Source organism: Haliotis asinina, chromosome 2 (genome assembly GCF_037392515.1).
Source record: "Haliotis asinina isolate JCU_RB_2024 chromosome 2, JCU_Hal_asi_v2, whole genome shotgun sequence".
NCBI classification, from domain to species: Eukaryota; Metazoa; Mollusca; class Gastropoda; order Lepetellida; family Haliotidae; genus Haliotis; species Haliotis asinina.
Window position 1 is genome coordinate 48322328 of NC_090281.1, and position 27255 is coordinate 48349582.

A 27255-nucleotide genomic window follows, 5' to 3' on the forward strand; every position below is an offset into this window, starting at 1 on the left:
CAGCAACCCATGCTTGTCGTAAGAGTCAACAAACTGGACCAGATGGGTTGGCTCAATAACTTGGTTGACACACATTGTCATATCACACAACTGCGTAGATCAATGCTCATGCTATTAATCACTGGATTGTCTTTTCCAGATTCGATTATTTTCCGCACACTGCCATTTAGCTAGACTATTGGTGAAGGGGGCTTTAAGCACAAACACATCTGAATGATGTCATACCGTACATGTCATATTTCAGCACCTGCATCCAGGTCACAATCAGCATCCTTTGTCCTTTTTGTTTCAGTTGATGATGCAGAACGCCTCAGTCAACGCAGTGGTCGTGCCGCAAGTCGCATTTTTGGGCATAGCCGAGCTCAGACGCGTAGGAAAGCTTCGCAACCTTCAGCCTTTGAGCCAGTGTACAGACCTCAACCTCACCATGCACAGTACCACTCTCCCCCACCCCCAGGCTACCTCCTAGCGAACGTACATGTTGGGAAGACACCAGCACAGCCTGTGGGTGGAGAGGGAGGAGTGCCGCCCTGGGGAGTGCCGACTTCGTCAGGCATTGCTGGACCACCACATGGTGTGCCTGTCAATGGCCCTGTGGTTAGTGGTGGCCATCCAATGCCTGGCCCCGCCCCAGGAACTGCTCCGGGTCATGTTGAGGGTACATATGCTCCCTTAGACCCTAACCACACCCAGGGATTTCCTGTAGCATCACAAACAGATCCAAGAGTTGCCTTTGGTCCAGTTAATACTGAATATTCCTACCCTGTAGGTTATCCTGAAGAAGACTACCCAAGATACCAGCCTGGTTACCCTGGGTTACAACCTGGGGTACAAGCTGGGATACAACCTGGGTTCCACCCCCTACCCTCTGAGGGCTCACCTGTCCCCCCTGGCAGTTATCCTGTGGGTCAGCAGCTGTATGTCCCAACAGGGCCTGCTCAAAGTGTGGGGTATAAGCCTGGTAGAGTCTATTATTCAGCAGGTGGAAAGACTCCAGTCAGGATCTACTACCCTGCTAATGGAAGAATCCCCATGCCTTCATCTGGTCCACCCCCTCCACCAGGAATGCAAAGTGTTGGAGTTATCTCCCCTGGACCTCGCCCAGGATCTATGCCAGTAACACCTGTTGCTACGGGGACTCCAATTTCGAATTCCAGACTTTCGACAACTGTCAACTTTGATGGATCATTCATAACACCACCAAGCCCAATACGTAAGTATTGCATTATTTTTATCCCCCAACATATCACATGGTTAAAATTTGTATTTCGTCCTTTATTATTGGAGTGTACCTGACACAGAAGTACAAAGTTACGAATTCCAATTCCATGTTATTGTTTGGATAATTCAATAACTCCTCTTGTATACAAATGGTTAAATTTGGCAGAAATTTTCTCAGCGTTTTTAAGTAAAGCTTCAAAACTGAGTAAGTAAGCTCATGGCCTCAAGAAATAGGTTAAGGCCCGTCAAGCTCACCAGTTTTCCTCTGCCTCGCTTACTTTTTCAAACAAAGCCTCAGAGGTTTTTTACAGGTTATGAACCGACTGAGGATACCGGTTAGATATAATTCTAATATTTTGTATTTACTGCTGAAATCAAAAGGTCTGTGACTGACAGCCAACACCTTGCCGCGCATGTGTAATGCATGTCAGCTGCATGCGCTATCCTTGTCGGGCACGTGTGCCATCTGTACTACTCATCTTGTGAGGAGGAATGCATGGTTCATACTGACAGTCTCATTCCTCACAGCAGTCCTTTGTAGCCTAGTAGATACAGTTGCCTAGCTAGTAAGCAAAGGATTGCAGGTTCGAAATCAGATGTATCTACACTACATATTGGAAGTTTTAAAAAATGTGATATTTTTCGATCATATTTAGTGATACAAGACAAAATTATATCAATTTTCCCAGCAAGTAATGATTCAAGGTCAATGGATAGTCCCCAGAAAATCCCCAGGATGGAGGCAATTCTATATTAAATCCACAGAATTTCATTGAGGATGCCTGGAAAACTGCTTGTTTACTCACTAAAAGGAGAACCTCGCAAGACAACAAAGTAACATCTCTGAAGGTTTATAAGTAAATCATGTCAGATGATATGTTCTTTCAAATGTGTTAGCACCGGGGGCATTAGTCTTCTAATGATTCTTGTTTACCAAATTCGGCATGGCTAATGCTTGATCAACCTAATAAAGCTTGCTTACACTAGTATGGGTATACAGTTGTCAATTCCTATAGGAAAGTTGGGTTTTTTTTTTACTATTTCAGATCAATTCAGAGATCTATTAAGATTCTGTAGCAAACTTGACACAAGGACCTTTTTGTGGTTCCATCGTTTCATGTATTTATTTTTCTGTATCTTTACCAAATCTGAAAACAGATTGGGGACATTTTTAATGACAGTCAAAAATTGAATTGATTTAAAACCATAAGTTTGGATTCTTTTTCATAGAGATCCTCCTTGGGTACTTATAAGCATAAAAATGTTCTTTGATATTGAATTTGATATAGTTTATGACTAATTGTAAATAGTGGCGCCTAATAGTTTTAGTGTATTGTTTAGGAGATAACTCTACCTAACAGCATTGGGTCAACAGCCCGTTGCAAGTTCTTTAAGTAAACTTACAGTTGAATTATGATACTGTTTTGACATATTCTACACGAATTCCATCCATTTTGCTATAACAGGGGAGTGAAATGAAGACCTAGGGCTTCTGCAAATGATAATACCTTGAAAAGTAGTGTTACCCCTTATAGTGTAGGGATGCATTCAAAAGTTTCAGTGATATGGTCTTTAAATTGTGACTGTATGTGCTCATTATACGGACATTTTAGCCATTGACCAATCAGATTTTGCATTGAACTAGAATGCACTGTACCATTCATATGGACCTCATTAATACTGTTGGCAGTCTTTCATTTAATATCTTACCATACACCTCTCCCTGCCTATGTGTTAATACAAACCTGGGGCCGTTTCACAAAACTCTCAAAGTCTAAGATCTTTATACTTCCATTGTAGCCATTGTACTTCCTATACTGTAACATGGGAGCTACAGATGCTATGAGAAAGGTTACAAGATATTAGGATTATGAGACCTACGTGAAACAGGCCCAGGACAAAGTCATTGTTATGGTAAAATGTTTTGACACTCTGATTTCATATTTTACTTAATCTGATAAAAAAAAACATAATGAGATATTGCAATTATTTCATTCCTTACAATCTTCTTTTTTTTCTGATGTATGTGATCTGATATACACTGCCTGGTTTGTTTGCATTTGGAATTAGTATTATTATCTGATCGATTTGCAACTGTGTGGAGGAATGGTATTGTTTGACTTAGGATAGTCATCATAATGTCCATACTTTAATGTGGACACAGTGGTCAGTATGCTTCCTCATGAACTTTTGATTGTTGTCATATCCGAACAATCACTTTGAATTATGTTTGTATGTTTGTTTACTTATTGCATTCATAATGCCAATACTTAAATGTTGACTTGCAAGTCACTTTGTCCGTATTTCCACATAAACTTCAGATTGTCAAATAGTTTCGACTGTCTCACAGCTTTGATAACATTTCAGACAGATTTTTGATTCTTTATACATATTTATGGAGTCTATTTATAGTCTAATAAAAATAGAACACTACAAAATTCTACACAAGCGCTCTATTCCTTAATAATGAATGATACTGTCACAAGGTAAATATCTTTCCACATAGTCGACCCAAAGAGCTCCATAAACTCAGCTTTAGTCATATATCTGCTTTGTTGAGGCAGCACCTGTTGAAGCATATCCTGTAGCGATCAAGGGGCAGCAGTAATCCCATCTCACAATACCTGTGGGTGGTTTGCATTTGCCTCGTTACAGGTGTGCTCATTTCAAGGTAATACGACACTTGATTATATCAGTGAGGCACACGTCAACAAGGTTTCTGTCCCAGTGATAGACAGAGCATTATTGATCACTGAACATAACGCAGGAAAACAGTGTATTAGCATAGAGTTTTTGTTGACAAATATTGGTTATGTTGTGTGGTTATGTTGAGTGCCTGTTGACAAAACTATGGTTATGGTATGTGGTTCTGTTGACAAAACTATGATTATGTTGAGTGTTTCTGATGACTAAACTATGATTATGTTCATGATGTTGAGTGTGCCTGTTGACAAACAATGGTTATGTTGTGTGTGTCAGTTGACCAACAATGGTTATGTTGTGTGTCAGTTGACAAAACTATGGTTATGTTGAGTGTGCCTGTTGACAAACAATGGTCATATTGAGTGTGCACAAAACAATGGTTATGTTGAGTGCCTGTTGACAAAACTATGGTTATGGTATGTGGTTCTGTTGACAAAACTATGATTATGTTGAGTGTTTCTGATGACTAAACTATGATTATGTTCATGATGTTGAGTGTGCCTGTTGACAAACAATGGTTATGTTGTGTGTGTCAGCTGACCAACAATGGTTATGTTGTGTGTGTCAGTTGACCAACAATGGTTATGTTGTGTGTGTCAGTTGACCAACAATGGTTATGTTGTGTGTGTCAGTTGACAAACAGTGGTTATGCTGTGTGGTTCTGTTGACAAACAATGGTTATATTTTTTGTGCCTATAACCAAACAATGGTTATGTTGTGTGTGCCTTTTGACGAACAGTGGTTATATTTTGTGTGCCTGTAACCAAACAATGGTTATGTTGTGTGTGCCTGTTGACAAACAGTGGTTATCTTGTGTGATACTGTTGACAAATAATGCAAATAATTGTGTGTCCACGCTCTATTCTCGCAGCTCTCTCTTACAACAACCATGAGTTGTTCCAAGTAATATGTAAACCAGATATTCCTGGGCAAGTCAGACCAGTAATGTGACCTGTCCATCAGTTGCTTCAGAAAATTTAATTCAAAAGAGACAGGAAGAAAATTAGCTATTACATAACCAGTAGATGTGGCTTATGTTTGTGGGCAGGTTAAATGCACACTGTCATTCCACTCTTCTCTAAAAATCAATACTAACTATCAGCCCCCAGCAAGGCACCATGTAATTTATTCTGAAAAAAAATTACATATTAAGATTACATTATGAAATTAAAAAGATTGAAGGAATTAATGTGGCTTTGTATTATATCGACTTTTGTGCTCTCTACTGACTAAGCTATATTTTAAGTGAACCCCACAGAGTTATGTCCAATAGAAACCTCTTCACAAGTATCTTATCAACTTCTGATTGAGGCCGGCTAGGCAAACCCTGACAACATCACGTGTATTACTTTACTATGTACGGAGCAATGGTTTCCATTCTATATGTGGCAAGTGTTATTTATAAGTATAAGTTTCAATTATCGATTTCAGGGATAATAAGTCTTTTATTGTATCAACAGGAAGCTCAAGTGAATGCATATGCCCCAATAAAAGTATGTTCTAGACCAAACTAGTGTTGAAAAAACATGACTCTGTGGCTTTACATTGTAGGACTATAGGGGAAGTCTCACTTCATTCTGTTACCATGGTACATTTTTTAAAAAATGTTTCTTTAACAACTCATTTTCGCAGTACAACCCATAAAATAATTTGGGTGTGAAACGCAAAGACAATTTTAAAAAATTCTTTTAGTATATCCACTACATTTAAAACCCCCAGTGCCACAAAACATGACATAGCCAAGGGTTTATGCCATGTGCTTGGCACTGTGTACTGGGCTGTGGCAATGGTGTGTGTGCTGCCAAGGGTGCTAGGTGGATCTGTAGAATCTCCTTTCATGCTGGAGTGAAAGGCCTCCTCCAGCCTTTTCTTGGCAGAGCAATTACAGCTCAGTTACTGGTGTATAGTCCTTGAGTGATTCGGTAGGTCAGAAGGAGTTAACTGGAATCACATAATTACATTGTAACTAGCTGTTGTTGGCCGTGGAATCAGTGTATGGAAGATTGGGGTGCCAGTCAGGATTACTGTCGTATGAGAGGTGTGCGGCAGACCTTACGTCTGTGCAGTCACAATACTTCACCTACACTTGTAAGTTGTTTGTAGACACGTAATATGACTTTAAGTTAGTATGTCACATAAGAAACTGGCACCAGTCCTTGCCAAACTGCTTTTTAGTTTAGGTATCCTAAGGAGAGGTAGAAATTTTCCTTTTTAATATCTTTTGGACTGTTGGACTAAAACTGTTAGTTTATATCTCTTCATGTTGGTTGATGTCATTAACTGTCTACATATTATATCCAAAATCGAGAAGGTTGGCCTATTTGGCTGCAGTTAGAGTTGCCTCCCATTGTTGTGTAAGGATCCTTTCCAATCCAAGATCTGTCGCAGTTATGACCCTTTATCTGTTGCCAGGAAAAGTTGGAGGTTATGGCTCAAGTCTTTAGCTTTGCAACAAATGATTTGGGAAATGAGATTGGGCTTCGGTTTTCCTTCTCTGTTGGTCATTATAAAACATGTGACCCTTTAGTTCACTATCTTAAATTTCCATGGTTGTTTAGGAAGCATGTACAAATCAAATTAATCTTACTTTTGAAATTACAAGGTGCTATCAATGCTTGCAGAAAAATTGCTGAAACAGTTTTTGTCATGACGGTCACATACATCCAGTTCTGTCCTCATGATGGAGGAAATGAGCAGGATAACAGTAGAAAGGCATGTGAAATAGTAATTGCCATAAAACAGTAACAGGATGTGTCACAACACAGATGTCTCCTCTGTATTTCGGCATAGGGGTGCTACTTGTACACAAAATTTTGTTGTCAGAAAATAAATGCAAAGAACTGGTTACAAAAAGTAGTGGTGCTTAACTTTTGTCAAATTGTGTTACAAGTGATTTACTGAAAATTTTTGCTAGATTTTCACAATGACACTGTCTGGTTGATTGAGAAAGTATATTTCATTCAAAATTTAGAGATTTTTATTTTGAGATTTATCAAGTGAATGATGTAAAATATGGCATATGAACTCTCCTATTCAGGCCATACATAAAAAAAATTCTGAGTACACCTGTTTAAAATTTAGGGTAGGTCGGGTAGGAATTTTTTCTTTTAGACGGAAAGTGACAAGACATTTATGAATGTGTTTTTGTTTGTTCAATCAAGCTTGTGGCCATGTTGACGCTCTCTATCAGAATTACCAATGTGCCCGAAAAAAAACAGTGGTATCTCAAAGGTTATTTATAAATACCACTTAAAAAGGATAGGGTCGGCACCAGGAATTCATTAGGCTGGTCAGGGAATCGGAACCACAATATTTTTTAGACATTATTGCTCTTTCTTCTTTCAAATAAAGAACAATTTAATACTACTTATATAATACTAATAATAAATGGCCAATTTTTCCATTGTACCATTTTCAATTTTGAATAACTGCTGAGATGACTGAATAAGGTTTCTGAACAGGTCCAGATCACTCTCTTCATTATCAATTATGGCATTGACTTTATGCTAGTATAGGACACAGGACAGGACAAAGCCCTGTGAAGACAACTAGGAAGAATATATATGAAGGTAGATTTGACAGTATATGATACACAGACCATGAAAGGGCAAAATCCTTTGATATATATGAAGATAAGTGGACCAACTGGATGGTACTGTACATGGTACCCGGCCAGGTCAGGTCAAGCAGGGTCAATGTTTGTGTAAACAACACCGGTCCTAGCTTGACAGACAGGTGCTTGTATCAAGAAGTCAAAGATATAGTTTCACTCCCAGGCATCATCATTATTGATTTCACCATTAAAAGATCAAATTTGTCCTGAATGTTTCAATTTAAATGTGAAAGGGGTGATTTTTATCATTTACCGTCTTGAGTACAAATATACACAATCATGCTGAAAACACAATCAAAGATAGAAAATGTCATTAAGGATTACAATTAATTGTGGACTTGAATCTAGTCAACTTTTTTTCAATATTGTTTTTAGTATGTTCAGTATTTGTTGATGGGCTTTTTTAATTGTTATGGTTTGTGAAAATTGTTCTAACACTTTCATTAGTTCTATTTGTCAATTGCTAATTAGGTTCAAGTAAGACAATACATGTACTTAATTAGCCAATGAACTAATCAAACAGCAATATTGGTTCAGCAGATTCCAAGACTTAAATCCCTGTATTACAAAAGAATCTAAAAAAATGTAATTGGTTAAAAAATTCATTCATGGCAATGCTTTTATCCCCAAGTTAATCTTGCTGTGATCTCTTATTACATTGGTTCCCATAAGATTATCCCCAACAAATCCCCCCCTCTAATTCCGATCACAACTGTTGTCTGACTGGCGGCAAAACCTGACACACTTCTAATGGCTCATTCATACTTGCCCGGGCATGACAAGTCACATGATCTCGTCTCACTGTAATTCTATAATCAGCCTGACTTGAACAACACGGGCAAACAAGACCCAGCTGGGAGAAAGGATCTTCATGCTGTTGTTACCCTAAGGGAGGTAACTGAGTTTGAGGTGTGAATAAATTCAAACTTCTGTCAACATGGAGTAGCTGAAGCGTCTGTGGATACAAGATGGCCTGAGTCTCTCAGGCTTTGTGAGGAGGAAGCATAGTGTTGGACAGTTTGTGTTTTGAGCTGGTGTGCTGAATATATTGTGTTGCTATCCTACAGGATCTGTTGCCATGGAGTCTCCAGTAGCTCCCAGGGGAATTCTGAAGAACAATGGAGACGGAGTTCCTGTGGATGATGACAGCTATCTGTTCTGCAACGTCCCAGAGCATCATGACCTGGTAGGTGCTGTTCTGGTCTATCCTGTTTGTGAGGCAGTTCTGTATGTGTGAGTATGTCTGTCGTGTTTAGTATGTCATTGTATGTCAGTTCTGTTTTAGGTTCCGTTGTTCGTGATCAACAAAGGTATCATAATTCACAAGGTCATGAATATGCATTTGTTTGTTTTCCCTGATTAATTGCCAAAGCCATCAATATTATGTCATTACCATTGTCACCTATATCACAACTGTCTGTATCACAACTCTAAGACACTGTCTTTTGATGCCTGTATTGCATTTAGACACTATGCCTTTCTAGGTGTATCTTACTGAGACACTATGTAGTAATTCCTGTTCCTTTTTGAGACATCGTGTACTAACACCTGCTTTTTGTTCTCGCATGGAAGATACTGCAGTTTAATATTTTTACATCAATATTACACTAGTATTACACTAGTGTAATACCTCTAAACATGTAGCATCATAACAGTTTACAGTTCTAACATAATGCTAATGCCTCTATCACAATGGTATTAGATGTTGCTTCATTCATGGAAAGCTGAAAGCCATCACACTGTGGGCAGTTTCTATCAATTTATGTTGGAGAGTGACAGAGTGCTAAACTCACTTCCAAGAAATACCATTTTTATCAACACCTGTACTGCACTGAGACACTATGTCATTACACCTGTAGTTTACTGAGATGCTATGTCCTAACACTTGTATCTTACTGAAACACTATGTCATAACACCTGTATGTTATTGATTCACTGTCATAATACCTGAATTTTACTGAGACACTGTGTCATAAGGCCTGTATGTTACTGGAACTATGTTAAAATACCAGTATCAGCATAGTCACAGTCAAATCTCAACAGAGAGACGTCCAACCTACCACCTAAACCTTGTAAAGTCAACAGTTGTATGTCAACAGATATGGGTGTTGTTTATGTTTATTAACTCTTATCTCCACAGTGTGGAATTGTCTTCTCAACAGTCAACACATAAAGGACATTAGCACACACTTGACCCCGAGATTGAACCTGACTATAGTATTCTACCAGAGCACTGGTGTTATAAATATCTCCTAGTATAGGGACCACTCTAACTTTCCTGTGCATTATTGAAGGATATTGGCTTTCATAGAACACAAGTGATCGTAAATCAATGGAGATATGATAGACTAGGTGTGTGACTTCTTCAGGATGAGTGTCTTGTTATAAATTTTATTGGCCCCATTTCACAAAGCCGTGTTTGCAGCACAATCTCTGTCATAAGTCTGTTCAGGTACAGTCAAAATGATTAGAATATTTTGCCTTAACTTTTGTCTCCTCATGTCTGCTGTCAAACCCATTCAACAGGAGACTTGCATAATGACATCCCCAGATCTTTATAGAATATTATGTTCAACTTTCTATCCAGGATAAAGGTACAAATTATCAGTTCAATTGTTCCTTATTTAATAACACCCCAACTGTTTGAACTCACACTGTTTAGAGCACCTTATGCTGTAATTATTTCTCCAGGCTAAAGGTTAACAGTTCCAGGGCTTAGTTTTCAATGAGCAATCTTAGTGTTGTAATGATTTTAAAGCCACTGTTTGGATTAGGCTTATGATTGTTGCATTAAGATTATGTTAGAACAGGTATTAGTGCTTTCATATTTGTAACAACTTTTGGACATCGAGTGTAAAGGTTAAGAGCTGATTGTCATTAATGTAATGGTCTAAGATAAAGTATTTTTTCAGCCTCAGGTTTGAATTATTAGGATTTATTTGAAGTGTCAAGTGGCATGCCAAGATAGCCACAATTTAGTTTGGATCAGCCTTAAAACATGCTTAATTGATTTATAAACAGGATCAACCCCAAAAGATCCAAGGTAGAATAGGTCTTCAGCAGCCCATTTTGCCATAAAAGGCGACTATGCTTGTCGTAAGAGTCGACTGATGGGATTAGGTTGTCAGGCTCATTGACTTAGTTGACACGTCATCACTTCCCAATTGTGCAGATGCTCAAAATGACTACTGCCGTATAACTGGAATATTGCTGAGTGTGGTGTAAAACTCACTCACTCACTCATTATAAACAGGATCGGTATGATTAGTATATGTGGCTCTAGATTGTAAGAATAATGGTAATAATAATGCAATAATTACAATCAAATGGATCACCAATTTTAGTTAATTGTAACTATAATACATTTTATAAATTTTATTTACGTATTGTAAATGAAGAAATTGTTACATTAAGAACACACTGAAGTATGAAAATAGGTGCTAGCAAAATACAAAATGCTTAAGCTATATTATGATGTAAGATTCTTGAAAATTAATATATGAATCAAATGAACTTACCCTTTGGGACACAGTGAAGAGAACTGCCCTTAGAAGGTGTAGAGTGAAATACATGTATGTCAACTGAACACACAAATTTTGACCAGGGTGTCTTCATGATTGAAAAGATCATGCAGAACCAGAGAACAATAAGAACGTAATCACAAGGCCAAACCAGTGACCGACCTAGAGACAATAGCCATGACACTAAAAGTTCCAGAACTACCTGAGCTATGAACATAAGCTGACTTGGCACTTGAGTGGCATTTTAGAAGTGGGGAAGTACAATATAGAGCAATCTTTTGGATGACAGCTTCTTGTTTTCGTGAGAGCGACATTTATGTACAGATTTTTGTACTGTTGTCACGCATATATTATGCTGCACAATAATATGCTTGACAGCACTACAAGAATCTGAACTGAAATGTCGCTCTCACAAGTGAAAGAAGTTGTTATCCAAAAGTTTGTTCTACATACACTAGCATACCTATGAGTTTCGATTTATGTAAGTGTTAAAGTGAACACAAATATTTAAGAAATAATGTTAAATATTTAAGTTTTAAGTATTAATTTGGTTGATAGTTTTATTTAGATTATTGTAACGATGCTTTCAAATCTGACAACATACTGTAGACGATGCTGCTGCTATACAAACAACATAAAAAAGACATCAAGAACCCAATTTAACCCCTCAGATTCAAAACTGACTTATTCTTGACAGTGACCCTTTATTCCCCTGCACCCCATGTTTAATTTACAGGCCATGTTGAGATACCTGCTTCAGATAGCCCCCAACTGACCTGCACTGGTCATAAGTGATGACCAAATGGATCAAGGTGCTGTTGGGTGCCACCTGTAGCACCCATTATACCATTGGTATAAATAAGTTTGTATCTGCTCTGATGCATACTAAACCTAACCCTTACCCTAACCCTAACCCTAACCCTAACCCTAACCCTAACCCTAACCTTTACTCCTTGACATTTCAAGCAGGGCTTATCTGACGCTGTTCAGCTTATAATTTTCAATGATCCCGACTGACTTCCTGAAACTGTTGTTTAAAGCAGTTTTAGTGCTAAGGTGTTTGTAACTCCCTTACCTTAATATAGACTAACAACTGGTGTAGCGCTAAGACTGCTTTCTGCAATAGCACCAGGAAGTCAGTCTGGGTCAGTGAGCATCATGCATTGGACAGTGGGCTCATTATTTACAGGACATCTGATCCAGATGGCATTATAGAACTGGAGAATGCCATTAAACATACAAAACCAGTAAATAACAGATGGGTATTAACTGGTCACAATGGCTGTCTTGTTTTGTCTATATGTACATGTGTAACAAGGATGAACATGACGTTGTTCATTGAATGTTAAAGATGTGCAGAAATTCTGTCTGACCATCCCGATGTCTGCAAGTTATTTTCTAGTCCTCTCCAGTGACCTGACCTAAGCAGCAAGTTTTGAGTAATGGCATATGTCCAATTATGAATGATTCAAGTCCCAGGTCAGGGTGCCATTGTACAGAGTGATCTTTGCACTAAGTTGACCGTAACTCCCATACCTTAACATAGACCTTAGGTAGTTAAGGTTGTTTTGAATAATGGCACCCTGATTCCTAATTCTGGACAGGGTCTCCTTTCAAGAAACACCCTTCACTAAGTTTAACCTCAACTCCCATTCTCTAACATTGCACTAAGATTACCTTAGTGACTTATGATCACCTTAGTGCTATCTGCAGGGATGGCAATTTTCCGCGAATCCAGGGAAATCTGCAGATTTAAATGCAAATTAATCGATCCTGGACCCTGTTGGGGGCTTGCTGAACTCAGACCCCAAGCTGATTTTCAGCTGAAATCACTTTCACCTGTTGCCATCCTTGTGTCTGAAAGAAGACCCTGGACTCACTCACAAAGCGACCTTAGTGCAAAGATCCCTTTGTGCAAGTGGGCTCTGTTCCACAAAGTTATCTTAGCTCTAGGTCTGTTGTAGGTCAGTGTTAAAGTGTAGGAGTTACGATTGTTTTAAAGCTATGGGAGCTTTGTTGAGATAATATTTGGAAAGTTCACATTTTCCTTGGTTCATGGACATTTGAGCATCAAACTGATACCTTGTGTTGTGTTTTGCAGGAGGACTACATTGCCGAACTGCAGGAGAAACTGAGAAAACTTAAAATCAAGATTTCACATCAAGAGGTTTGTGATATTGATACATGATTGCTATAGATTACATGGATGACTTATAGAGACTTATCGCTCACATTGAACCCTGGCTTATCCAGGAAGGAAGGGCAAAGAAATGGTTCAGATTAACAATGTAAAAATATAATGTCCTTTAATTTTCTGAGTAAATGCACTTAAGATGGATTTAATATTACAAGGCTTTCTCCATATGTTGTTTCCAATTGGTTCTGGGGTTTCAGACTTTGCTTTTTGTAGTTCGTAGAGGTGAATCAAGTGGTTGCTAATGAACCTGATCAGTATGAGTGTTGCTATGGTTACAGGACATTCATGAGGAGATAATTATGGATGAAGAGAAGAGACTCATCCACAGACTCAAGGCTGAGCTGGAGGTGAGAGGGAGAGGTGGTGCTTGAGGGTGGAAAGGAGGAGATGATGATGTTGTGTTGGGTGCTTTTGAAGTCGCCTTCATCTGTTGGCATGTCGGCAGACCAAAAGGAGGAGAGTGTTTTTGAAATGAGAATTATCTGTGACCTCAGTGTACAATATGACATATAATGCCACACATTATGTTATTAAATTCCCACCTAATTTGACTAGACGGGAAAAAGTTTTACCCAAGAAAACAACAAGGCCTTAATTTCAAGATGTCTTCCTGACTTGTTACCATGTTTTTCCCTGTCAGCACATGTATGCAACCTTCAATCCATGATATTGAAGCGGCCCTGAGGTACAGAAAGTGGGTCAGATTAGGCAACTTAGATGGGTCTGATTGAGTATATATGGCATTAGGTTAATTCAAGTGCGCCCAAATAATTCAGAATATTCAATATGCAGGATCGTCGGGATGAGTTAGAAGGCCTTGACCTTGCCATTGAGAGGCAGAAGAAGAACCTGAAGAAACTGAAGTATAATGAGAAGAGCATCCGAGAGAAGAGGTCATCAGCCAAGGAGGAGCTGGAGTTCCTACGCATGAAGAACATGAGGAACACCATCAGGAGCAAGTCAGTGGTTCTAGTTTTTAGTTGGGAGATGAGGGATGGGACTGACCTGTCAGGATTGAAAGTCATTCTCCACTCCTTGGGGAGTATACAACCCAATCTTCCTGTGAGAGCAGGTTAACAGTCACAACACCTACTCTTTCTAACTTTCAACACATTTATATCCAATACAGTATAGCCTAGTGGTTAGAGTGCTGAATGGTCACCCACCCATGTTCATTTCTCCACATGGGAACAATCTGTGAAGCCCATTTCTGGTGTACCCCACTGTGATATTGTTAACAGTGGTGTAAACACACACTCACTCATTATAACTAATATTTGAAAATGGATAAGCCAAGTTAAGGATTGATCATCATCTCAACCATTGGTTTGACAGCTTCAGACTCCTCTACTTCAAATTATCTCAAAGAGATATCTCATGGCTACAGTTCTATTGCTTATTGTAAAACAGTATTATATCATATACCTCGAGTATGATCACTTCCTGACAAGGTATCAGTTAGGTTTTGTTGTTTTAAACCTGATCAGATCAGTAACTGGAACTTCTTGTCCACGTAGACAGAGGAAGTATGAGGAAGACGATAGCCTGGATGAGTCAGCATGTCGCAGCCGCCAGACGTACCTGCAGGATGAGATCGCGTGTCTGGAGAAGACTCTTGCCAAGAGAACAGGGCAGCTTCGGGAGGCAGACAAGCTGTTGAAGGAGTGTAATGCTGACCTCAAGGATGCCCGTGAACAGGTAGAGGCAGATAACTCTCCATCTGTCATGGCTATACAGAGTTAACATCTGATTGGCGTAAATATCGCTCTCTACTTCAGTTTTAGCTGAAAGAACGTTGATTGATCAGACAGTGTCTAAAAATTCTTTGTACACTGTTATACCTACATTAAGTTTGGTGATACGACAGACATAGATCTATGATCATTTTATGGATCTCAACTCTTTTGTTTTCATTTGCTATCTTCAAAGACCATCGTCAAAGGTTATTTAACAGAGACCTAAAAATGAATTGAGACACTTTCTGTGCTTGAGCCAATATTTGCATGGTTAACAGAGTTATTGTTGGTCATTAACTGATTGATCTACAGGGGGTCCTTTCACAGAGCAACCTTGACTAAGGTTAACCTTAACTCCTATTCTTTAACATTGCACAAAAGTTAACTTACAATCACCTTAGTGCTATGTGAAAGGAGGCTCAGGAAGCTGTTGTACAAAACAACCCTAGCACTAAGACTGTTGTAAGTCTATGTTGACATACGGGACGCTAGTTTGTATCTCATCTTCATTTTGTATTCCTCCTGTGTGTGTCCAGGCCCGTGACACTGTGAAAAAGTACGACACTGCCTCAGTAAACCTGCAGACTACTGCTCTCGAGGCAAAGGAGCTGGAGAAGAGAGCCACTGAGTCCGGCATCCAGCTGGTCAAGACACAGGAACAGCTTGCAACACTCAGGACTGAGGTCCGGGGATTGGAGAGGAAGAGGGAGAAGCAGGAGAAGTTACTCCATGAGGTCATGCAGGTGAGAAGAAGTCGTGTAATGTCACACACTTGGAAATTCTTGCCATGAATTATTTCTAGTAAAATATTGATCACTTATTCAGGGCTGTCATCAATGTGGATGAGTTACCTTGAAGTGAGTGTGTTTACTTTTTTGCTGCACTCAGCGATATTGATGCTATATGGCAGTGATATGTAAATAATCATGGCTGAACCAGACAATCCAGTGATCATCAGGATGGACATTGATCTACACAACTGGAATATGATGACAACAGTTTTCTGTCAGTCAGCGAACCTGGCCACCTGATCCCATTAGTCGCCTCTTATGACAAGCATTGGTTCCTCTTCAGTGGGAGACAAGCATGGATAACTGTTCCCCCAGCAGGAAATGCGTACCCAATGGGATAAGTCATGTGACTATAACCTTGTAATGCCTAACAGGTAGCTTGGGTTATCCAGGGTAATAATATGCCGGACTTAAATGTTAGGGCTATATAAATGCACATGCAGTCAAGTCTTGTTAATCCGACGTCTGTTTATCTGACAATCGGTTTTATCTGATGCTTTTGTTGGTCACAAATTGAATAAGTGTAACTTGGTCTCATTTATTTTGTCCAATATCCTCATTAATCCAACAATTTTCTGTGCAACGGATGATGTCGGGTTAACGAGTCAACTGTATTGTTATTATCATTATTGCTAAAGACCCAACCTAACCCATATCTTCATGAGTTCAGTCAGTTAGGAACAGAGCAGACTTACATCCTTCAAGCAGATTTACTGAGAAATGGCTCAAAGACTGTTCTCAGTTAAGTTTTCTGTTTCAGGTTTTGGCAAAGAAAGACAGCGAATTCAAAGAGATTGACACAAAGCTTAAAATCTCAACAAAGAAGTGAGTCATTTGTAGTTACATGTTCAGTTTGATATTTGATAAGGTCTATTTCTATTTTGGATGTGATATAAGTTGTCCAGCTACCAGTATCACAGCAGCCATCTTATCGTTCACTGATGCAGTCAAGGTGACATCCTGGTACTAATCAGGCATTTGCCTCTATGAATTTACAAAATATTGTCAGGTCAGCTTAAAAACAAACATATTCTTGTATATATACTGTAGTCTTTGTCAGAGGTGAGTCTAATGTTGTCATGCATATTTAATTTTCAAAAATATATCTGATTTGATTATCTGTGAAACTTGTCAATTTCAGTTTGCATCGGGTGTCATCGGAGCTGAAAACATCCCAGATGAAGGAGAAGGAGACTGTAGATGCTCTACGAGAAAGTGACGACATCTTGTCAAAACGACGGATGGAGTTGTCAAGGTTACGAGATCAGGTATGTGTTGTCATGGTAACCATTCATCCTCATGAATGCTGCAGTCCCATGCTGTCACAATCTTCACAATAATAGTAGCAGCTTGACTTTATTTACTTTTTTAGATGTATTATTCACTTTCACTACTCACAAAGTCTAAGAACACCTGATTTGTTCATATTACTTTCAGTTAGTAACTGATATCTCAGGGAATATCATCCAATCAATCACCAGTATGTCCATGCACTAGATATTCTGTTATCTTCTTGACCATTATTTCTTCACTTCTTGACCAGTATTCCAAGGTTAAGAGTGCCATGGCCTCCAAGGTGTGTACTTCTTGAATTACTTCAGTGACCTTGAACTTTTACCTGACCTTGACCTAACGTGTGGGTTTTTTTCTTGTGATGGTTTTGGAAAATTTGCATGGTGCCCCTTTGCATGGTTACCTTCCCTTTGCATGGTTGTCTCCTTTCTGCATGATTTTTCTCCCTTGTTTGTCTTTATGATTTCAAATAATGGTTCTATTTCCTTTTGCAAGCAGTCTTTTGGTGTTAATACTTGCAAAATGGTAAAACCATACTTCAAATATATTATTCTTGCTAAACTTAGATTGTTTTGAGGGTGGGAGAGCTGGGGAGGAGGGGGGGTGGGGTGTGAGGTTATTTGGAATTTGTTTTTCCTAAAGTTTAGAAACCAAATTTTGTTATAATATTATATCTGGGCTGAAAATTTTGTTCATTGTCATGTCATTGGTGTTTCCAGTCACAGGACTGTAAACCATTGCACAATGGATGGCACTATTACCTACACTATTTAACAGCAGTGTTTTGTACTGTATCAGTTATCTGCATTAAGTCATTGTTAAATAAAGACATCTTTTATAATTTCCAGGGTATGTGATCCAATAAATCTCTGCAAGTACTCTGGATGCATCTACGGCTCAGCCCAATAACTTTATTACCTTCCTTTGCTGGCTCGACATTCTAACATGAGCCAATCAGCTAAGCTGCTGTTACAATCAATTCACTTCCCAGCTAAGACCCATCATTGGATAAAAATTCAGCCAAGACTGGTAATCAAATCATCAGGCCAAGCCGTAGATTCATCCACGAGAAGATTTATCGCAGCATATACCTTTGAGATTATTGGAGATGAATAAAGGAGACATGACTGGTTACATTTCATGGTTTACAGATACATCTTTCACAAATAAGTTTATTAAAGACATTTATTTTAATGAATATTTCATGAAATGAGAGCCACGTACAAGGCAAAATTGGTCTGGTCTATTTATCATGGAACAGCATGGGTTCAGGTGTGAGCAAGGCTTACTGTGTACTGTGTTTGTTTCTGACCTCGTGACATATTAACCCTTGGGTACTGCAGCTCATCCTAACCTCATCCTTTACTAACTGATCTGTGGTGTGTTTATTGTGGCAAGAGTTCAGGTGGGTTAAGGTCATTCATTGTCTTCGTCCACCATGGATAATGATGATAATTATAATAAATGCAGGGAGAGTGTTGTACAGTTTCCTTTGATTTCGAAGACTAATTGATAGGAGTCACAATGAGTTGGGAAATGCACCCATATATGGACTTTTTAACAAATGGAAAAGTTTATTTAAGTGTGAATTCAAGCAAAATTATCAACTATTTCTATTGATGAAAGTATTTCTGCACATCTTCATGTACATAACAATCAATGCACATTTTTGGTCTTGCAACATCTAACAAAATGGCAGTGACAAAATAATTTTTAAAATGTGAACTGTTTGGGTCTGTTTACTGTTTTTATTCAGGTTCATAACAACTGAGACCTGTGAAGGTCCAGGGTAGAATGGGCCTTCAGCAACCCATGTTTACCATAAATGACAACTATTCTGGTCGTAAGAGATGACTAACGGGATCAGATGGTCAGCCTGGCTGATTTGGTTGACACATGTCATTGGTTCACAATTGTGCAGATCGATGCTCATTCTATTGATCACAGGATACGCTTGTCCAGACACAATTATTTACAGACCACTGCCATACAGCTGGAATATTGCTGAGTGCGGCGTAAAACTAAACTCACTCGCTCACTCATAACAGATTAATAGAAACGTAATTACAACAGCATCAGTAGAATACAGATTTATAATAGTCAAGTAGTAATCAAATCATCGATTGGAAGGACAAAGATATGATGACTTTTTTTCACCTCACTTTGCATGTTCTGCGTGTTGGTTGGTTTGTTTGTTTGCTGCTTGTTCTAGACATTGTTTACTGTATGTCCTGGAGTTGCAAATATGTCGCGATCAGATATGTTCCGCATAATGATTCTGGACTAGAAATTCCCTCAATCACAGGTTTGTCTGCCCACAAGAAATCTGTGGGACAGTATGTGACCATGACTTGGCATTCAGAGTGTCATTGGTGTTCACAGGCACCTAGCTAAAATAACATTGACTGCAGCACTATTTTGAACATCAGTTTGCCCAAATTACACTGACCTGTAAAAATTTGTGATGAACAAGCTACTAATGTGCCCTACAACCCTTATACATTAGTATTTGTTGCCTTGCCAACAAAACTTGATGCTGTTTTAGTGGCTGACTAGTGTGTATGTGAAAGCTGATACCACTGATTGTGGATAGCCAGTCATGTAGTATCACAGTTTATGAAATACACCCAAAACCCATCCAGACATCAGGGCTGGTAACTTTTTAGCAATTTTGCAACAGTATCATGGCAGAGGACACCACAAATGGTTTTTACATTTTGTACCCATGTGGGGAATCAAACCCGTATCATCAGCGTAATGAGCAGATGTTTTAACCAATAGGCTACCCCACCGCCCCTCTAGTGTATGTAGAAGATCTTCAACTCTCTGTGAGTGAAGTGTGTTTTTGTGACTGGTGTCTGTCTGCTGTACAGCTGGATAGTCAAAGGTCAGAGCTGGAGAAGTTGGACCAGACAATGGGGAAGAAGAAGACAGAGCTACAGCTGATGACTGAGACAATGGAGAGACGGCAGACTGAGCTCAATTCCGTGTTGAGAGAAGCTGAGACTGAGATCACCAGCAAGCACAGGGAACTTAGGGTAGGTTTCTCACGGTTGTGGTCTGTGGCAGACATTCAGGAGCACTTGTATATTACCCTACAGTGGGTGTTCTGGGGCACATGTATTTTACCCCATGGTGAAAGTTTTGGGCACTTGTATTTTACACAGCAGTAGGGTTTCTGGGGCACCTGTATTTTACCCTGTGGTCGGGGTTCAGGTGCACCTGTATTTTACCCTGTGGTGCGGATTCTGAATCACCTTTGTTTTACCCCCTGGTGGGAGGTCTGGGGCACCTATATTCTACCCCATGGTGGAAGGTCTGGGGCACTTGTATTTTACACTGCAGTAGGATTTCAGGGGCACCTGTATTCTACCCAGTGGTGAGGGTTCAGGGGCACCTGTATTTTACCCTGTGATGGGGGTTCAAGGGCACCTGTATTTTACCCTGTGGTGCGGATTCTGAATCACCTTTGTTTTACCCCCTGGTGGGAGGTCTGGGGCACCTATATTCTACCCCATGGTGGAAGGTCTGGGGCACTTGTATTTTACACTGCAGTAGGGTTTCAGGGGCACCTGTATTCTACCCAGTGGTGAGTGTTCAGGGGCACCTTTATTTTACCCTGTGATGGGGGTTCAAGGGCACCTGTATTTTACCCTGTGGTGGGGGTTCTGAAGCACCTTTGTTTTACCCCGTGGTGGGAGGTCTCGGGCACCTGTATTTTACCCTTTGGTGTCATTACTGTTATGATCTCATTGCCAACACATTTATGATCTTCTTGCCAACAGGATCAGAAGGAACACATCAAGACAACCGAACAACAGAAACTGGACATTCTGAACCTCATCAAGTCCAAGCGGGCAGAGCTTGCTCGCCTTAAAGGGGAGACGGAGCAGGAGGATGAAGTCCTTCAGCGACTCATCAGCTCTGTCAACAAACACAAGACTGAACTGAAGCATGTGTATGAGATGCAGAAGTATGAGCAGACAGAGCTGGAAAACCTGAAGGCCCAGCACAATCTGAAGATTGCCGAACTGGAGAAGACACAGAGGTCTCTAATAGAGGTAAGAGACATGTTCTTGAGTAAGTTATTTAAGAAGGGAAATGGAAGTCATTTCAAATATTGAATACTTAATTCTTAGACAGTTTTCCTTGGGAAATTTGAACTTGAGCTCTATAATTTAACCTTTCATTAAGATTGATGTGGAGTTAAAATGTCAGATTGTCCAATATTGGAATATTGCTGAGAGAAATATAAAACAAAACTCACTGCTTTCAAAGCAAAGTCCATGATAATGATTTTATTATTAAGCCAAATTTTACTGGTATCTCTCCAGGAGAAGTCGGAACTGGAACAGCTGAACACTGAGACCAACAGGAAGTCATCAGAGGTGGAGAGACTGCGGCAGACATTAGAACGAGAGAGACAGGATGTGGACCACCTGACAATGGAGAAACAGGCGCTAGAGGATCGTATCTCCACATTGGTACGGGAGCGGGACATGCTGAACGAGAACTGCAAGACCCTGGATGACAAGCTCAACCAGATGAAACGGTGGGTTGGCAGATAACTGCTGGATGCAGCTGGTCTTTCAGGGACAGGGAGGGAAAAACAAATTGTCAAGTAACCTGTTACTAATTACTTTTTTTCTGGCTAAAGCCTAACTGAAACTGACTGGTTTTGTTTCAACCTATTGAGAAAATATATTTATTCCTTCATTTTTTTTATGGAATGGTATGTATGCTGCCAATGTATTCATATACTCGAAATTGAGGTCAAAAGGCTGAAGGAGAAGTGGTTCCAGTAGAAAAATGAAAACCTTTTAACCAAGAATCAAGTTGTTCAGGTGCACAGTAGAATATGACAGAAATATATTGGTTTTCATAACATGAGACCTGATTTTCTTTTTAGAAGAAGAACAGTGTTTCTGTGATGTATGAGCAAGTGAGTTTAGTTTTACGTCGCATTCAGCGATATTCAAGCTATGTGGCAGCTGTCCGTAAATAATTGAGTCTTGATCATACAAACCAGTGATCATCAGCATGAGCATCGATCTGCGCAATTGGATACCGTTGACGTGTCAACCAAGTCAGCGAGTCTGACCACCCAGTCCGTTAATCACCTCTTACGTGTTAGTATGGGTTACTGAAGATAAATTTTAATGGGTCGTATTTAGGAATCATCGAATCATGGATGAGAAGATTGAGTCATCGTCAGACAGGTTGGAAAGGGTGGAGTCAGAACTCCGACAGCGGGAACGAGAGATGGATGATTTCAATCATCAGAGGACTCTCATGCAGAAGGATGTCAGCTCTCTCAAACAGAATGTCAAAGGTAATTCTCAGTGATACAGCTCTCTCAAACAGAACATCACAGGTAACTCTCTAGTGATACAGTTCTCTCAAACAGAACATCACAGGTAATTCTCAGTGATACAGTTCTCTCAAACAGAACATCACAGGTAACTCTTTAGTGATACAGTTCTCTCAAACAGAACATCACAGGTAACTCTCTAGTGATACAGTTCTCTCAAACAGAACATCACAGGTAACTCTCTAGTGATACAGTTCTCTCAAACAGAACGTCAAAGGTAACTCTCTAGTGATACAGTGGCTGAATGAAGACTTTTCTTGCTACCATTTTAATGGAACTTTAACAGAACCCATCTTCCTGCTGTTATAGTAAATATCAAGCTCATCTTGCAGCAGAAACACACAGAAATACTGGGAGCATCCTATGGTGTGTGTTTAGATGGTGGGGCTCTAGGATTTAGTTGGTAGCATGACATTATGCAAGATAGATAGATTGGATATTTATATAGCGCACATATCCATGCACTAGTGAATGCTCAAGGCGCTGGTATTTTTCCCTCGATCACCGGATGTCAATCTCAACAGCACATCGTATTTCAATCTCAACTCCCTGGGGAGTATACAACTCTTGCTGCCACTAGGCGCACCGAGTTTATTGTCCACAGGGTTGTGTACTGTACACTAGGGGTTGTGACAACACTGAAAGAGTCTGCACACAAAGTTGACTCCAAGGTTTTTTACACCCGGTCACAGGTGGGCTCGATCCCGAAACCTCAACCTCGCTGGATCACTAGCCTGGCGCCTTAGCCAGCTCGCCCACCATGCCCCGTGGATCATTGTTTTCAATTATGTTTATTGGATTGTCTTGTGAAGAGTTGATTGCAGACTATATATACCGGTAGCCATGTTCCTTGCGTCTTAGTCTTGCATGGAATACCAATATAAAGCATCTTGATTCTGATTGGCATCACATCGTAAGTTGTTGGAAGAGCCTCTCTCCATGACTGACCTGTTGTGGTGATGTTCCAGAGAGTCGGACAGAGCTGCAGACGCTGGAGGAAAACATCCAGGAGTCAGAAGAACATCTCCGGCAGCTTGAACAGGTTAGTCAGTCCACCAGTCTACTGTTCCATTAGTCTGTCAGTCAGTCAGTCAGTCAGTCAGTCTATCCCCATCGGTCCTTCTGTCAATCCATCAGCCTGTTGGTCCATTAGTCTGTCAGTCAGTTAGTCTATCCATCCTTCAGTCTATGGGTCAATTAGTCCATCAATCTGTCCTGCAGTCTGTCAGTGCATCAGTCTCTTATTCCATCAGTTCTCCTGTCAGTCCATCATTCCTTAAGTCCGTCACAAAGCCAGAATTTTTTGTCTTCATATAAATTCCAAGAGTTGCATTAATTATGTCACCCACTGTAATTTCTCAGTAGGACTTTTACACACTGGACAAATCAACACCACTCCTACCTATAGCGCAATAAATATCAGTCACATGTATAAGTTGGCAACTGTGCTTCTAGAATCTGCGGGAAGCACACAGCCAGCGGGATGAGGCTAAGGTAGAGATAGAGAGACTGAACGAAGCAATACGTACAACAAGGTTCTCCCATGAAGAGGCGCTACGACAGGAGAAGTCCAAACAGGTGGAACTACAGGACCTGCTTCACACATACGAACATCATGACCTGGAGATCCAGACTGCCAGACAGGTCAGTTCCAAGACAGTTCTTCAGATGTAACATAATGTGCCAGTGTGTTGCCCCTGGCTATTAACATTTTAGATTAACTTTTTAAATCTCATTTTTTAGCTTATTGACTCCATTCAACAAAGCAATTATAGCACTACAACTGTCGTAAATCTACAGTTCTCGGAATTACGATCATCTCAGATCTACAACAGCTTGTGGAGTGGTAGCTGGAGCTGATAACACTCTTTGAATCATGCTTTGGTTCCACCTTTAAGATCTGCTGATAATTTTCAGAAATTGTACCTTTTGCAAGTTATCACATATTTTAAGAGATACGCTGCAAATGGAATTCTTCCAGGTTTGTTTCCTTGGCTCTTTCACTGTACACACAATAATTTTGAAAAGGCGTGAAGAAAGTGAAATTACAAACAAGTGTTGGTTTTAGCCTAAAATATCTGTTGAACCAAGTAGAAGGATATATTTCTATAGCAGCATCCTAACATCTGTAGATCCTCAGTTCCAAAATGGCTCCCATAGGAGATTTTGCTTGAAGTAGTTCCAGCAATGGTCTCCTTTCATGAAGCAACCTTTGCTAAGGCTAGCCTTAACTCCCTGTCTTTAGCAGTGCTCTATGGTTACCTTAGTGACCTACAATCACCCTAGTGCTTTGTGAAAAGAGGCCCAGGTAAATATTGCCACATTTAATTGCATCCAATCCTTTGAAAAGTGTTGTGATGCCAACAGTTGCCAAGACATTACAATCATTCCACATCACTAATCTTTCTGCTACTGAAGCTGTATCTGTACTAATTACACACATAATGTTGAATATTACTATTTTTGACAAATCCGCAAAGAACAGAACTCATGTTTATGTAACTGTTGTTTAACGCCGTACTCAGCAATATTACAGCTGTGTGGCAGCAGTCTGTATATAATTGAGTCTAGATGGAACAGTCCAATGATGCATGAGCACCTTTCAAGGACTGATATGCATCAGCCATGTGAAATTAGTTACCTCTTACAAGCATGGGTTGCTTAAGACCAGAGTCCACTTGCACAAAGATATCTTAGAGCTATGACTATCTTAAGCCTATGTTGAAGAGTGGGAGTTACAAACCGTGAACAATTGTAGCACAAAGATTGCTTTGAGCAGGTGAGCACCATGCAGTTAGGTAGCCCAGTGGTTGAGGAATTAGCTCATGATAAGGACTCAATTTCAATTCTCAGCATGGGTACAGAAGTGAACAAATTTTTGGTATCCGCCGGCGTGATATTGCCAGAATAATGTGAAAAACAGCATAAAACTGTACTCACTTACTTGTTGAAGAGCAGCTATGATGCAGATCTTTTCTAGGGCACATAACTTTTGATCCACAAAACAATATTCTGTCTCAGGCTCTGAACAAAGTCCGGCAGGAGGTAGAGACTGAGGAGAATAGACTCAATCGGGTGAGTGCACTTACATAAATGGGTGACAGGTATTCTGTCACATACACCTTTCACAGATCTCATACCACAGATTTCCAGGAAACATTTGACCATACATTTACCAATCTTCAACTAACCCCATTGCTTGTTATATAGTCTTTGTTGCCTTTGTAGATAATTTGTAGACACTCTTGCAGCCTTTATTCACCACTATGTACATATTAGTTCCTGCTTGTCCAGAAATGGGAAATTATTCTCCAAGTACATAGATTGTAGATCATGTAGATGATATTTTAACATATAGATGTAATTTCTCAGTTTGAAGCTCAGTTGATCTGTTAGCATCCAGGTTGTGCTTTCAGTACAGAAATTTTGTTTTCTGTAAACATTTCCTACAGAGAAACAATAATTAGTGAACCAGAAAGCAGCTTAAGACGAAATTCCAGGTGTGAGTCCCTGTTCCTCAAAGTGTAGGCAATCCTTGAGTGCCTATTTTTATAAATGATGAAAAGTATAAAATATCTAGGAAAGATCTAAGAAATAGATGCTACTTAGCTGAAAGGTGAAAGACACAAGATTTACTGTATCCTGCAACATAATACACTTTCGGAGTTACCTCTGAATGGACCTCATGGCACTGGTCCCTGTTGCCCCTGGTAACCTACCAAGTCCAGTCATTCCTGTTATTCAAGATAGCATGTCCCCATCAACAGCTTATTATTAGCGAGTGACATAGTGATGTTCCTGTTAGAGTTCAAAGTGGAATGAAAGCCAAAATCTTGACTGAGCTTGTACATGGAGAGATTGCATTGCATTTCCTAGTTTTAATAGGATTAATTTTTTTAATCCAAATGCATCTGTTAACAGACAAACCCTAATTCTGAGTAAATGCAGTAACAACTATTCTCACTTCTCCTAGCTTGGTAGTTAGACGTTTCAAGGGGTTCTTCATAACCAATGCAGGCTCTGTTGACAACTTATCTACAAAGCAATCTTGTAGGGCATGATATTTACAAGCTTTTTCATGTATTTATACAGGCTTTTATATATACTTTTGCTTTTATATTTTACCTGTTATATATTACCTGTTTCTCATTAACATCATATTTGTGTATGTTTGTTAATTTGTCTGTATATATATTTGCTTATGTTGTTTGAAAATGTAAAATCTTTGTGTGTTTGAATTTTTATAAACATTGATTTGGTTTGAGATTAATTGTTTGGAATAATGTTTAAAGTATCGTGCGGAGTGATGCAAATGTTTTTCCCCCAAATGTTTTTCCCCCATTTTGTCATTGCTTTGGTTTATGGGAACCTGTTTGTTGGTAGGGATGCTGGCCTGCGCATTCTTGCAAGTAATGGCAAATAATTTACCTAGTTACTGAGTTACACAGTTACTCACGTGTTAGACCCCATTTCAGAAAAGCTCCCTGTTTAATATTCTGACTGATATTTAGTGTAGACTTTACCAGTAGTATTTATTTGTATGTGACTGAAGAGTCACTGGATGGATGAACTCGTTCTCGCCTTCAACATCGAACATTCAGAGTTGCATCCCTTTGTTGTAGCAGGATCTGTTGATTTCTGGTTTGAAAGATCAAAATTGTTATTTTGTTAAGTCAAATCAGTGTCCTGACAGTGTGTCTACGTGTTTCATGGTCAAAGAGTACAAACGTTTGCCATATTCAGGAAGTGTTGTCAAGGGTTTGGAATGGTAAACCATGGATCTGTCTGTAAGAATAAGAGTTGGAAGCA

General features: G+C 39.6%; 1 protein-coding gene across 1 annotated transcript in view; it reads left to right on the forward strand.

Moving 5' to 3' along the window:
• The window catches only part of LOC137273838 (centriolin-like), a 68097-nt gene that overhangs the window by 30161 nt on the left and 10681 nt on the right, over positions 1-27255 (forward strand). The window contains exons 25-41 of the mRNA XM_067806711.1: positions 293-1213; positions 8605-8723; positions 13160-13225; positions 13534-13602; positions 14048-14214; positions 14773-14953; positions 15528-15734; positions 16543-16607; positions 16924-17050; positions 17326-17358; positions 19949-20113; positions 20861-21136; positions 21410-21627; positions 22250-22407; positions 23415-23488; positions 23902-24090; positions 25468-25521. Coding sequence (XP_067662812.1) covers positions 293-1213; positions 8605-8723; positions 13160-13225; positions 13534-13602; positions 14048-14214; positions 14773-14953; positions 15528-15734; positions 16543-16607; positions 16924-17050; positions 17326-17358; positions 19949-20113; positions 20861-21136; positions 21410-21627; positions 22250-22407; positions 23415-23488; positions 23902-24090; positions 25468-25521 — 3089 coding nt within the window. The remainder of the gene's footprint in view (positions 1-292; positions 1214-8604; positions 8724-13159; positions 13226-13533; positions 13603-14047; positions 14215-14772; positions 14954-15527; positions 15735-16542; positions 16608-16923; positions 17051-17325; positions 17359-19948; positions 20114-20860; positions 21137-21409; positions 21628-22249; positions 22408-23414; positions 23489-23901; positions 24091-25467; positions 25522-27255) is intronic.